This window comes from Botryllus schlosseri, chromosome 10 (genome assembly GCF_051294905.1).
Source record: "Botryllus schlosseri isolate E-star chromosome 10, Bs_hap1, whole genome shotgun sequence".
NCBI lineage: Eukaryota > Metazoa > Chordata > Ascidiacea > Stolidobranchia > Styelidae > Botryllus > Botryllus schlosseri.
In genome coordinates this window covers 18,491,472-18,506,141 of record NC_137245.1, presented here as the reverse complement: position 1 = coordinate 18,506,141, position 14,670 = coordinate 18,491,472, and the positions used below count along the sequence as shown (strand labels likewise).

Sequence of the window (14,670 nt, the reverse complement as noted above, 5' to 3'; positions counted from 1 at the left end):
TCAAGCTGCCTTCCCGTCTTCTCTACATGTCGCACTGTGAAACTTATAGGAGTACAAAGGCGGAGGGGCGGGCAGGCAAGGTCAGCAGAAACGTGAAGTCGATTGAGTGGAAGTGGTTTTAGCGTTTCGGTGACCCTTCCCTCACATAGATGCTGTTTTGTGTGTTTTTATGAGTTTTCTGGTCGTTTACATCGCTCTGACTTGTTTATTTTACTGAAAAACATCATCCAAAAAAATCTTATTTTTGGATGTTTTCAAATCTTATTTTTGGAGAATCTCCAAAAATAAAATCCAATATCCAAAAATAAACAGGCCTGTTTATCACGCTATGGGCGCGCAAGGCAATCATTTTTAGGAGGGATGACGAAGTGCTGTTACGGCCCTCCCTCTTACTCATTGTCTTTATTACATTCCTTACAATATGCGGTTGGGGGGCGATGGAGCACGATAATTTTTGAAAGGGGGCGCTGGAGGAAAAAAGGTTAAGAACCACTGGTCTATATGAACGTGTACCTTAATATAGGCTATCACTTCACTGAAATGTAGGGTTGGAATTAGCAATATGACGTCACATGACGTCATGAGGTTCACGTTGGCGTTCACACAGAACCTATCAAAAAGGTTGGCGTTCACACGAATGTGAACCTTTCAGAGGTTCACATCATCCCTATATATTCTCTGGAGGGTGTCCACTCCACGAATAGAAATAAAGGTCTGAAACCACTGATTTATTGGAACTTGCTGTATAGGTTTCGAATATATTTCACGATTTCGAAGAAGAATGATATCAGACTGATCTTTACTTCTGACAGTCAGAGTATCTGCTTTACATAATTTCATGGAAAGAAGCCCGTGGGCTGGCCTTCGGTCTTACCTCCGTTATTTACAGCAAAATTAGAGAATTGGGTCCCGTTCAGATTGTAAACAGAAGTTGATGTATCGTTGAAAGATTTATCTTTTATCTTCAGTCTAAAATAAACAGTTTCGTTCTCCTTCCTAACAACGTCGAGACTGTTCAGATTTGTAAGGTTTTCGTATGCTTTCTCCAGCTCTTGCTGAACCCTGTTCCATTCCTCGCCAAACTCAGTATTATCAGTTGATGAGCCACCAACAAATGTCACCCGGGCAAAGACTGATAGCGAATCTGAAAATCATCATAACTTGTCTTATACTTTTGTCAGTCGAAGTCTTGACTATAAAAACAATGTCCGGATTGCTTGTGTGAAATCGTATCACTGAATTGACATCTCTAATTTTAATTCTCATCGCTACTGGAGGGGGGGGGGGGTTTCGTTTAGCAACATAGCTCGGATTGGGGGAAAGGAACAATAGGTGTAATAGAAAGGTAAAAGATAAAAGGTTTGAAATGAAAGAAATAGACAACAGCGTGACCATGAAAGCCGGCAGCTGGAGATATTTAAGAGGTGATATCGAAATAGTCTGCTCTCATGAGGATTTTACAAACACACTTGCATTGTTAACGGAAGGAGAACGCATAACCAAACCGGAAAGTGTAAATCGACCCCACAGCACCACGGGTATATTGCATCTAATATATGGGTTTATTTGACTCATTTAAATGAGTATAGGATGTGAAAGCTGAATTTTGAATGACCAGATACGCCAGAAAAAGTAAATTTCAATCCGCATGCTGACAACATTTTCGAAGTCGTAAAACTTTATGTTCAACTATTGCAGCTAACGTGTTTGAAAACTAAGAATTTCATTCACCTGTGGTAAAACTATACCAGTCCGAAAAAATTGCTTCAGTCTCAGTTAAATTGATACTGTTGTAGATTTGTGAAGCGCGTCCTCGCACCTGATACGTGGTGTCGGGTTGTAAATCTACCAAACTAATGGGTGAATTTCATTTACAAACAGAAACATCCATATCTTAGTCGGTTTACCGGAGCACATAATATCGAGATTCTTCGGTAGTCACCACTTTTGAAATGTTCGTGCCTAGAGGTCGATATTCCACTGTCCACTGAGAAACTCTGGCCCTGTTCGCGGTGTTTAGGAATACCAGGAATGTGTTTGGAAGCGGGGTGCTGGTTGTAAGCGTCGGTGCACCGGGATCTGTGAACGGCAATTTCAACTAGTACAGTATAATGTGGTTAAAAGTTAGAGGTGCGTCGCTATCATGATATTCATCGAACGAAATGGATATAGCCGGAAGTAATAGTAAAGTCGTGCTGCTACTTGATATTGAAGCAAATATATAGAATTAATAATTACGAGCAAAGAAAAAACATAATCGCCACAAAAACAGCTTCTGGTCGTGGTGACGCCTGGCCGCGGAGATGACAACTGTTTTTAGCTTCTTTGGCTTTCGATGGCGTCGACACCCCTTATACCCGAATCCGCCTTGGCGGTGAATACCCGCTGTTATTTTTTGTGTATCTTCATACGTCTGGACGACAAATGTTAAATTGGCCGATAGGAACTTTACACCGCGGATAGCTCTTGTGGTGTTATGTGTCATCACTGATATCTTGTGATATACCTTGCGTTTAAACATTTTTAATTGTATAAGCAGAACACCCCTGAAGGCCTAGGTAAAATAATTAGGATTGTTTGCCAGTCGCGCAGAGCTGGACAAATTTTTCAACCTCGTGAATAAATTTCGTCGAATATTTATCCGTTCTCAGCCCATCCACGTGATCAGATAAACCGACAGAGCTGATGAAGGAGATGTCTTTGAAAATTTCGGACACAAAATTAGTGATGATGCACTTCTGTATTTTATTAACCCCTTTTGTTGCATGATGTTATTTTTTGACCTCCCATCATGATTTCCGGTATAGTCAAAATTTATTGGAATCGCCAAAACGTACCAGAAAAACTTTCATTCGTGAGACGCACACGATTCTAACTTGACATTTTTATGGGGTGCATTATTCCCCCCCCCCCCCCCCGGTTCTCATCTTTACGGTCGGTTCCGATTGCAAGGACACTATTATATTGAAAATGAAAATTCCAAGTCACTCTGAATCGCGATATTTTCTCAAATATTCGGTAACCACTTCGTTAATTCAAATTGCATATTAACGGTCTCTATAATTTGATTAGGTTGATGTTGTTTTGTGGCATTCATGGTGTTTGTCGACTACAATGGTCATTTGCGCCAGGCCGATATTCCTTATTTTTGATTCCATAACTGCCGACTTGTAGCACGGCGTACTTCTAGGAGTTTTCAAGACACCGCTATGCGGATGATATCGCCAGGAGTATTATTTGTAGACGGTCACATGAATGTTGTTTTACGGCTGCATGCGGCCGTATGTCCGCGGATTGGTCACCCCTGGTCTGGTCTAATCTAAATAAAGATGAGCATGGCTGCTACTTATAGGAAATGCTAAACATTATTCAAGGCTCGAGGTTACCGGGCCACGATACAACACAGTGATTCTCAAATCGACCCCCGATACTCCCAGGCTGCGCCTCTGCAATTATGTACGATGCGCTATCTATAAGTATCTCACAGGATGGACCGATTCAAAATGTCTGAGCTATCGCGGCGGCTTCCTCGAGATTCATTATAGACAAATATCGCAAGCTGAACATATGTTAAATCCACCCTGTACTACTGCAAAAGGAACCAATACATCAAATGATGAGAAACATCATCTGCTTATATGTACATCATTAAAGGAATGTCATCTACAAGTTGCGTACAGCTTATGTGATAGGGTTACCATATTCTGGAAATCTGAAAAGAGGACAATTTTTCAAAATTTTCAGACTTATGATATTGGGGTAAAATCCGGAAAAAATGGTTACTTTTTCCTGAGTTTGTGGTTGGTTGACTTAAACAAAGGTCGTTTTTCTGGCTCAAGTCCCGAACAGCCAGCCACACCGTCTCTTGAGAGCTAATTTCCTATATCTCCGTTCAATTCCCACGGGCATTTAACCAAAATTTTCAAAAAAGAGGACATTTAGCCGTCCTTCGAGGACACTTTCAAAAAAGTCAAAAAAGAGGACAAATCCTCTTAAAAGGGGACGTATGGCATGGGAGTGCAACTTCTTCAGTCGGCGGGCCGGATATAGGAAAATTAAGTACTTATCGGGCCGATTGCTGAATCGATACATTATTCGCCCATTCATTCACATGTACAATAAATAGATCGTATTTAATGATTGTATTTCAACGACAGCAATGTCACTTCAAATCCATTTCTCGCCAATGTGGATATGAGAACAGCATTGTCGTACAGACGCCGCCATGTCTGTTCTGATCAATCAACACACGGTGCAATCATAGTGTCCTATATGGTGTGGACCCAAGCAAATATCACGGCTTTTTGAAATTGGTCTACTTCAACTTTCCATTTGGTCAAAGGCAATTTGAAGGTAATTTGTGACCGACTTGCCAAGCATTGAATTTTATAAAATTGATATCAATCGAAAGCTAATGTGGTACTGATTGTGAAAATATAAATTTTATTCTGCTCGTGGTCCTGGAACCTCCAAAAACCAGACTTGAATGTTGCATTGTAACGGAGTTTGGTATTGTGACGCAACCATGCCGTCTGAGAAGCAGCGTAAACCGCAAGCGTAATGGCCACTGTTGCGCAACCGATTGAGCCTTCACATTCTTACTCTCGTGCGCACTTGCTCCTGAGTAGGGCTGGGCAAAATCGAGTACCTGAGTGATTCGATTCTGAATCACGTATTATGCTTCGAGTCGTGTCGAGTATTCGAGTATCAATCATTATGACGTAATAACAGCATATAAGATGTCACGGTTCCAATATATACCTTTTATGCCACCGCAAAGAATATAATGCCTGTTATCTATCACATTAAAGATACTTTGGTATTATTTCGACCCTATACCGATTTCATTGCACTTTGTGACAATGTTGTAGGAGGATGGTGACTTCGGAAATGTGTTAATTCCAGTAACGTCTGTAGCTTTGTACTATGTTTCGTATGCAATCAAGGTTTTATAAGGCTTCCCAGTAAAAAATAGTATCAAACCATAACTCTCGTTAACAAAATAACCTTTCAGCGGCGAGTAGCATATAATATATATAATACTCGAAAAAATCGTATTTTGCTACTCGACTCGAATCACTAAAATAATTACTCGATTCAGATTCGAGTACTCGAATCATTGTGCCCAGCCTTACTCCTGAGCTGCTCAGACGGCATATAGTTGCGTCACAATAGCAAACTCCGTTACAATGCCACATTCGAGGCTGATTTTGGGGGGTCCAGGATCACGAGCAGAATAAAATTTATATTTACACAATGAGTACCAAGGTAGCTTTCGATTGCTACTCATTTTATCAAAATTGCCGTCAAATTGCCTTCGACCAAATTTTAAAAGTGTGATGTAGACCAATTTCAGCAAGCCGTGAGACTTGCTTGTGTCCACACCATATAGGACGTTATGGTGCAGATTTCGAGGCGTTCGATAAGCCCGGTAACCCAAATTTACCAAGATATCAATTCATTAGGGTTGAGTAGGTGGCGAGATAGCGTATAGTGGTATATTCCACAGCTACAACACCAATGGTTATGGGTTTGAGTCCGACCGAGGTCTACTCCAGAATTCCTACCTAAGAGTTGGAGGTTTATCTAGGCTCCTCTTCGCCATCTTATTCGCATAAGCAGTGTCTTACAAAAGCCTATAGTGTGCCTTAGAACAAGTCAGCGGTTACGGAATCAAAATTAAGGAATATCGGTCGGGTGTAAATTACCATTGTATTCGTTAAACAACATGATAACCACAAGCAACATTAGAGTTTAGTAGCCTACATCGTAAATGCCTAGCCTCCAATGCAAGTCACGTATATAATAACGTACAGTCACTAAAATTGGACGTAGTTAGCAAGTAGTGGGGAATTTCGGCAGACTGAGGCCGCTATGCCGGCATTATCATGTAAGACGGGAAACTGTCCACGGGCCGGACAAAATCCCGTCTCGTCCCTGACGTACGGCAACCCTATGATATGAACAACCTGTTATGAAACATAAACTTGACTGTTTTTTTTAATGTGATACACAATCATCGGTTCATTTTATTGCGTATCTGGTACACCCCGGTACACCCCCATCCGACTGGTACACCCTTTTCCAGTTATGGTACACCCTGGGGTGTACGACACACCCGGTTGAAGAGCCCTGGACTAAAGCTTACAAACGGTCTTAACCGAATCTATGGGTAATATCGTCACCTTATTATTGCGTTTACAATTAGACTTATTTCAGTAAATGATGGTTATTTTTCTTCATTTTCGAATGCATATTTTACGAGGGTATAGTGCGTATGGTCTCCGTATCAATATTAAGAACAAAGTTACGTTTCACTGAATCGCGCCCAGCGCGAAGAAAAAATTCAAATAGCATGAATCTGTTTGCTAATGTTGATTTACGAAAACATTTTGGGCCTACTTCAAGCCTTCAAAATTCCGCAAATTTAGGCATCTTTTAGTATTTCCTCCCAGACGCAGTTTTTATAGCGAAATTTCAGACACGTCAGGGAAATTTTCGACGTGTGGCAACCCTATTATATGGTCAATAGCACGGCACCAAGTCCCTGAAATCTAACCTTTTGCAATAACTCAAACAACTTTACCATTAGCAGTTCTCTTGTCACCAAAATAATTTAGAGACTGTTCGATTTAAAAACCTGAGCTGAACCATAAACCGCCAAGTATCTCAGGATGAGAATTGAAATGTCCAACTCATACATTCGCCTTATCGGAATTGGTTTCTGGGACGATGCCCACAATGATTGCACTTGAGACCACAACAGTCAACGGAGCTCGAAACGAAAATCCATTCGACACTTTGATCATTCGTTGATATTTAACGAGAAATCCTCTCGATTTTGCTAAACACGGTAGCCTTGGACAGTAACTTTATATCATGTGCAGATGTGATGCTATTTTTCGAAACTAGGCGTTGGAAATGCGAGGCTCCTGTAAATAGGCTATCTCAATTGCCGATTCTAATGAAGGATTGCACAGAATAAAATGTTAGTTTTTGATTTGCCACCTGACAATAGCTTGGGTTGTTATCAACTTCACAAAACCGAAACCGCACACCTGGTTTTGACAACCACTAAAAGAATGTCAACATCCTCGAAATGCATTCACGGCAGAGGCACCTCAAAGGGTGTGTGCACTGTGTACAAAGTGCCTTCACCGCCGGTAGCTTTTTTCCACGTCAAGGACTAACTCATTTGTTTCTTTATTATGATATGCTTTGTTTGTTCTATTTTATCAAGACACGCACTACTGTCACTCTCGCCGCTACAACCACACCGCGCTCAATGGGTCCATGCAAAATCTTATTACAGTTGCCCTATTGTTTTAAATTGCAACCATGTGACATTTTTATTACCAACATCATTTAAGGAGCTGGGGCTCTACTGCAAAGTCGCAACAGGAAACCGATGGTGCAAACGGTTTTCCTACAGTATCACATCGCTCCATAACGCATACTTGATTGTCATTATTTTAAAATTGATCCATCACAATGCCAGCTTTTCAGCTAGGTCCACACCATTCATACATCCGAACTTACGAGTCTGCTGTTTCGTTTTATTCCTTCCCAAATCAGCACTCGAATTTCTTGCTTGAATTGAAATATCATACAATGTGCTTGGTGTCAAATTCTGGAAAGAAGACGTATCCGGATGACTTGTGTAGGTCATGCGTTTGTACAGCACTGCTGGTATTACTGCACTGTCGCCGTAACTTACTTGTAAAAGAGTGGTCGTTGTGTCTCGTACAATCTCTTCAACAGTTTGACTTGAGACATATCGTTGTGCCGCAGTAACAACGTATTCGTCAGCTCCTTCGACGGTGTTGAACGATATCCCAATCGTCGTTCCAGTCACATTTTCTATAGTTGGCGCTTCGAATCCAGCTAGAACGTTTCTCCAGTAATCAAGGAATAGTTTTCTAACATACTTCCTACATTGCTACCCATTTTACACCCCGTCCCATCAGGGAACTAATGCGGGGCATGGAGTCGGAGCCTGAGAGGACTTTGGGTCTGACTTTTTAAAAATTTCAGGCTGGGACGGATTCGCTCTTTTTCTGATTCGGCAGGAGTACCAGGGAGTACAGTGTAGACTTGAGTCAAAGATGGAGTGGATATTGCCAGGATTTTTATATTTTTTCCGGAGCCGGATTCATACTTTTTCCGATACTACTGGCGCAGTCGGATCGGATCAGGATTCGATCTTGAACAGACAGGATTGGAGTCGGACTAACAAATTTGTAGACATACAGAGAACAGGGTACTCGTAGTATTATTATTGGTTTTTGGTGCTTCAGCACATTCTACATCAGATTCACACTCACACACTCATCAATGCCTGTTGCGCATGCACAAGTCAACTTTGCTGCGTGTAATTTTATTCCCCGATGCCGACGATATCTCGATCCGCTAATAAATCTGCGCTGTATCTATAGGGCTGCGAATATGTGTCCAGTTGTAAGCCTGCTGATTCAAAGCTGAAAGTTGGGCTGGGATTTAGCGGTTCATATGTCAATCCTGCGGTTGTCGATGCTATGGTCGGATTAGGCTAAAGTCGAAAAATAATTTGGGTTTGAATCGGGCCGAACGGCAAATCGGAAGCCAATGACAATTCTGTATGAAATATGTTCGTTGATATTCCTTATTGTATACATATTGTATACATACATTATTTACTTTAGTATATGTAGTTGTAGTTGTATCATACAATGAGTGGCGATGGTGTAAGACTGACTGATGGTGCTATACGCTACCAGTCAACATATCCTTTCAGAGGCGTTTACATTAAATGCCACCTGATAAAGTGAAGGAAAAAACAGTATTTTGGGCGCTGAGCGAGAAAGTTGACCCATTTTTAGTCAGCCGACCACGAAGTGGGAAAAATTTACCATTTTTTCAGGATTTTCCACTAGTATTCTAAGTTTGAAAATTTTGAAAAAGTGTCGTCCTTTCCCGATTCCAGAATATGGTAACCCTATGTCTTTACTAAAACGAACAGAGAAGGGCGACTGAATAAGAGCGAGGAAAATAGTCTGAACAGAAAGAAAGTCGAAAGATAGAGATCAAACACTGTTGCATCGGGCATTAGGGCCGATGTGGATTTAGAAACCGTGACTGATCGTTTCGACATCCACCTGATTATATGATGCGGTTATATCGATAGGGGCTGGTCCATTACGTCTCCGTGAGTCCCATATCAAATACTAGTTTTTTGACTAGGATCGAGCACCAATATGATACCATCGTCGCGTTCGCACCAAATGTCGGCCAGATTACACTTCTGTGCTGAAATGCTCAGACATGACATCGCTTAATTTACATATGACGTAGATGTGGATGGATCTCGCATCTATCAACAGTACTTTACTATGTACCGGGATTGTCTTTGCGATCCAACGGAAAATAATCTTTGGACATAATGAACAGCCATGTCCCTCATGATATCAAACCAATTTATGACATATTTTTGTATCTCTCCGTGATATGGTATGTATGAAAAGCATACACCTCGACGACTATTCGCTAGCCGCATCGTTTTCAAAATCCGTAATATTTGTATACAGAAACCTTCTGAATAGAGTTATTTTCAAGAATTTAGACTACCCAAAACACGACTCTAATCCCATCGCCCTATAATATGTTTGTTTTTCCTCCGACTAAATTTGGGAGCGGTAGTAAAACCAGTCTAGCGGGTTATTTGGCGCCTTGTTAAAGTAATTAGAACACGACGGGTACAGACGCCTCGAAAGTTTACATTCCATCCACGGATGCACTCGCCATCAATATGCTACATATAATATTTTGGCTTTGATTTATGCTGACTGTACAAATGTTTATAATATTAAGAAAGATGCAGTCAGACGGCAGAAAGAATTCTGCACCTTTGAATATATATATATTGTTTGGGACAAGTTGTCAGCAGATGTATAGCCTATTTCGGTTTACTGTTCTGTCTATACTCGAGTTGGAACTTAAGATCAGTGGGTCTTCGATTTTTGGCACGTAGGTTAATTTGTAAAAAGAGTATTCGCGCACTCAAGTAACGAAAATGAAAAATTGGCCTGCTGTACCTTATATATTATAAGACAATTTAGTTGTTTTATATAAGTAAAATGTATATGTGTTTTAAATCTAAGTTTGGGCTTTCCCTTCAATCTGATCCAGAACTATCTCGTTGAAATCAGATGTCCCCGGTCACTGGTCCAGCAATTGTCTTGTCGGGAGCAGCGGGTTCATGCAATTCAGACAATACGCTAGGTTGTTTTAGTTGATTGCATGGTTTTAATGCAATGGTTTTAACCTATATTAGTACGGGTGGGGGGGGGGGGCTTTTCGGTTCAGCATATTATTAAAAATGTCATCTAATCAATTCACCGCAAGATTGCCTAACAATGAAAAGACCGGAAGATGTCGAAAGACAACACGCATGTAACTATACTTCACGGGAGCCACGAAATGCCAATGGTTGGGAATAACTTGCTCTTATAGCGAAATACAAATACACCGTGCCGGGGTATCGACCAACTAACTGATCTATTACGATTCCAGTTGACATGCAAATAGTTTGTTATCTCACTGCTTTCGTGGTAGTACGGCACTATATGCATTGCTGTTCGATCGACGATAGACTGGACGATGGCAAATAGCGGCCTGTAAACTGAATGGCTAATTCGTCTGATTTCATACGAATCGGCGTAAGGTGAGTCTATGAAATTATGAGGCAAGACAGACAATATATGATGCATACTCGAAGACTAATTTAGCCCGTAAACTCGGGCTTGAAAAAACGATGGATTTCAAGAATTCCTAATCATGTAAATCACGTAGTGTAATTGAAAACCTCGCGGACACATCTACCACCGTCTGCTGAGAACCACCGCTGTAGATTTATCATTATAATGTACATAATTGGTATCGATGTTAACGAAAGCAACCATGCTAAAGTTAGAGTCATCTCACCATAAATCACGTAGTGGAAGCGAGACCATGAAGATTCGTTAATGAAGCATCACATTTCGTAAACAACTAATAAACTGCGCGTGCCCACGTTGTATGAATCTCATTACCAGGTTTTAACGCGTACTATGTCAACGTCTACCCGAAGACGAATCAAATCTTCAAAGTTTATTTGAAACGGTATACTTACTTTGCCCATGAGTACAATGAAGAATCTTGATTAGAAGGATCAAAGTGTGCAGCGAAGACATAATAAACTTCAGGTGTATCCCTCTATAAGTAGCGCTGACAAAGAGGTCCGAAGATACTGTCTAGTAAACCGTTTCCCTCCAGTCAATTTATTTCATCTCTTCGGTGGTGGAAACAAACAGCAAATAATCCAATATTTGAGCCAAGACACCACAAAAACTAACGTGTACAAGTACACACACTAGAACACACGGAAGAGGGAAGATTGTCGCAGCTTCGATACTTGAGACAGGAATGCTGACGTCACACAATATGCCCGATGTGAATTCGTTTCATCATAGAATATTTCAATGAGCAATATACCATTACTAAGGGGAAATATCTATAGAGAAGAAAACAGAGAATATTCTGTATGGAATACGCGACTGTTTGTACATCAATAAACACCAGTTGTAATCTTTATTTCCGAACTGTGATCCCCGCATCTCCACTAACGATTGGAAGTTTTTGTTAGTCCCGAGACCGCGAGATTAACTGGCGGAAATGTATCGCATTGATTGAACCTGGTAACTGAAAAATCAGACTGCATCGATTCATAATTGAGCTATAAAGACAGCGAGGCAATATATCACTACTAAATTACTGTAATATATATTTTAGTTTTTAGTATACCCTATATTCTCCCGCCCAAAAACGCAATAATTCATAAATTCATGCACATCAGTTCCAAAGTGGACACATATCTTGAACCTTGCAAAATATACATCCCTAACTTCCAACGCAGAAAACCTAAGCAAAATCGAAATGAATTTTTGTTTCAACACGCGGAAAGAATTTCGTTGCTGGATACTCTTCTTACGGTAGCTGAGGGTACTTCATGCGTTACGACCGGGAGGTATTTCTCTTATCGGTAATGCGAAAATGCCGATTGGACTTGGGGGATTAACAGAAGAAAACTTTCATTCAGCCGTATAGTATAGCATGGTAGTGTAAAATCTCGCTACTAGACTTATTGTGCATGCGCACAACACCACTTTTATTGATGTGGATCCATGTCGCAATGTCAAGCTTCAGCTCAAGTCAGGTATATATTATCATAGTGTCCCATTTAATTGCATAGAAAATCAAAGAGCGCTTGAGCATTAATCAACTACTCTTGTCCATGTTCTTTTTGATAATGTCCATTCGTAACTGCGAATAGGATAATTTCGTTTTAGAGTTAGATGTAGGCAAATACTAAACATTTGACTCGATTACTTCAATCGCATCCAGCAATTTATTGCACTTTGTTATACGAAATGTCACATTGTCACATTTGATAATGTATGTCAGTCTTGGCGTAATACGACTACGAAATTGAAGAATCGTTTGTTTGCATGTGTGCGACGGTGGTCTCTTTCGGGCTGTGCGTCTGTAGGATTCTGTTCAGCTCTACGCAACACAGTTTCTAAACATTCAAATTAGGTCGCGCGTGTGTATTTGAATACGAAAGAGTGGCACTGCTAGACTCGGTCACATACAGGAACTGGATCATGAGAAAAACATACACTGCTACAAAGGTATATGTGAAGACATATAATTAGCAATTGGATTCATCCAAGAAAATCACTCCATGGGCACCAGACAATGCACTACCTTCCAAACTAAACTAATAGTCCTGTAGAAATTTCGGTCAACCTAGAAAAAATTCTTATAAAGACGTATTATATACTGTTGGAAAGATAATTCTATCAGCTTTTCAATGATGGGTTTTGTCATTTTTTTACCTTGGGGAAAAAAGTTATGACCCAAAACGTGCCAGGGGGTAAAACACTATTTTGCCTAATATTAAAATACAATTATAAGCTAAAATACGATACCTTCGTAACAGAATACAACACCATGAATTGGAGTGTGGCGAGACAGCGCAGTGGTTTAATCCGCGGCTGCAACACCAATGGGTGCGGGTTCGAGTCCGACCGAGGTCGACTTCCGAATTCCGAATTTCGATACCTAAGTGTTGGAGGTTTACCTAGGCTCCTCCTCGCCACCTCATCCGCGTCAGCGGTGTCTTACAAAAGCCTAGAGGTGGGCCGTGCTATAAGTCGGCAGTTACGGAAAATAAGAAGAATATCGGCCTGGTGTAAATGACCATAGTAGTCGACAAACACCATGGATACCCCAAAACAAACAAACATTCCATGAATTGGAATATGACTCCCAGCAAAGCAAACTAACAATCGAACAGCAAAAAAATGAAACATAAATTTATTAGTGGGTAATTATCATACGTTAAGGGGGCAAAAGTTGACCGAGACGGATATAACACTGGTTTACAAATTTCGAAAAAAAAATTGCGTCAAAAGTTTTGGTAATTTATGGTTGCTGAATTTGAACGTCAGATTTTTTCCGTATTGAATTTTCTCATTTTCATAAATTAATCAAATTTCGGCTTTCACTAGTGGCATCACGGTTAGCGTACAATAGCAACATATCAAATATTGTTATTGAAATCATATATCATGAAACCTGGGTTGTTGTAATACAGAATGAGTGAGTTTTCGGTGAATTTAAATATAGTGATTCTCTATCATCGTTCAATCAGAAGCTCTTTTCGATCCATAAAATTACAATGGTCAACAAATTCAAAAAATCACACCAAATACCATACTGGAACAGAGGCAGAGATGTTTTTAAATGGGTATCGAGGGTTTTTGTTTGTGTTTTGCAATATTAAACGCCAGTTCTATTTACAAAAAGCTTGACATTTTTGGCGGTTTCTGATTTGCCGTAATATTTTACTATGAACTTGAGCAGTGGTTCTCGAACTTTTTGTATTCGCAGACCCCTTTTGGACCGTCACGGACCCCCGCGGACCCCCCTCCCCCCGAAGTATTAGTTCAAATTTAGCTCAATTATCGTACAATCGTCATCTGTCTTGTGCAAATGGTAACTGTGGGCTAGTTTGTTTGTTTTGGGGGTATTCATGGTGTTTGTCGACTACTATGGTCATTTACACCAGGCCGATATTCTTCTTATTTTTCCGTAACTGCCGACTTATAGCACGTCCCACCTCTAGGCTTTTGTAAGACACCGCTGATCCCTGTGGGCTCCTGATAAACAGCAACAAAATTAATTTCCTTGAAAATAACAGCATTCTATTTATGTCGAAATTGGGTTGATTTTTAATATTTCAAAGCTGCAACTGCATTTTTTGAAATACGTGGTCGTGTCTTTAAAATCTGCGCCTTCGATTTCATATCAACGAGTGCTGAAAATCCATTTAGACAAAGAAAAGTGGTGGCGAATGTAATAATAGGGCATAACGCTTCCGGTGACACATTTGGGTATGGTCGCAACAATGATGACGCCAAAATTGACAAACAATTTTTTTTATTGAACATATAACTTCAAGCCTGTTAATTTATATCCAGCAGCTCATCTTGAAGTTATTAGGGAAAATGGTTATAGGTCTATATCACAGGAGAGAACGGATTTTTGCGAACATTTCGAAGTCTGCGTGGTTGACTTTAGTAATCCAACCAT

At 40.4% G+C, this 14,670-nt stretch overlaps 1 protein-coding gene and 1 long non-coding RNA gene across 5 annotated transcripts in view; one reads left to right on the top strand and one right to left on the bottom strand.

Moving 5' to 3' along the window:
• The window catches only part of LOC145447778 (uncharacterized), a 45,837-nt gene extending 34,085 nt beyond the window's left edge, over positions 1–11,752 (bottom strand). The window contains exons 1-6 of one of the 4 annotated variants that reach the window (XM_080326044.1): positions 11,147–11,752; positions 7,718–7,884; positions 7,540–7,630; positions 1,908–2,079; positions 1,732–1,853; positions 875–1,144 (exon numbers count right to left, since the gene is read on the bottom strand). In XM_080326044.1, coding sequence (XP_080182170.1) covers positions 875–1,144; positions 1,732–1,853; positions 1,908–2,079; positions 7,540–7,630; positions 7,718–7,884; positions 11,147–11,207 — 883 coding nt within the window. In that variant the 5' untranslated portion in view covers positions 11,208–11,752. Of the gene's footprint in view, positions 1–874; positions 1,145–1,731; positions 1,854–1,907; positions 2,080–7,539; positions 7,631–7,717; positions 7,885–11,146 lie in introns of those variants that run through there. The other 3 variants (XM_080326045.1, XM_080326047.1, XM_080326046.1) reach the window with 3 other exon arrangements.
• On the top strand, positions 8,009–8,444 carry LOC145447796 (uncharacterized). The gene is made up of 2 exons (XR_013917708.1): positions 8,009–8,110; positions 8,182–8,444. It is a non-coding gene; the product is annotated as an uncharacterized LOC145447796 (long non-coding RNA).
• Positions 11,753–14,670: the final 2,918 nt, after the last annotated feature.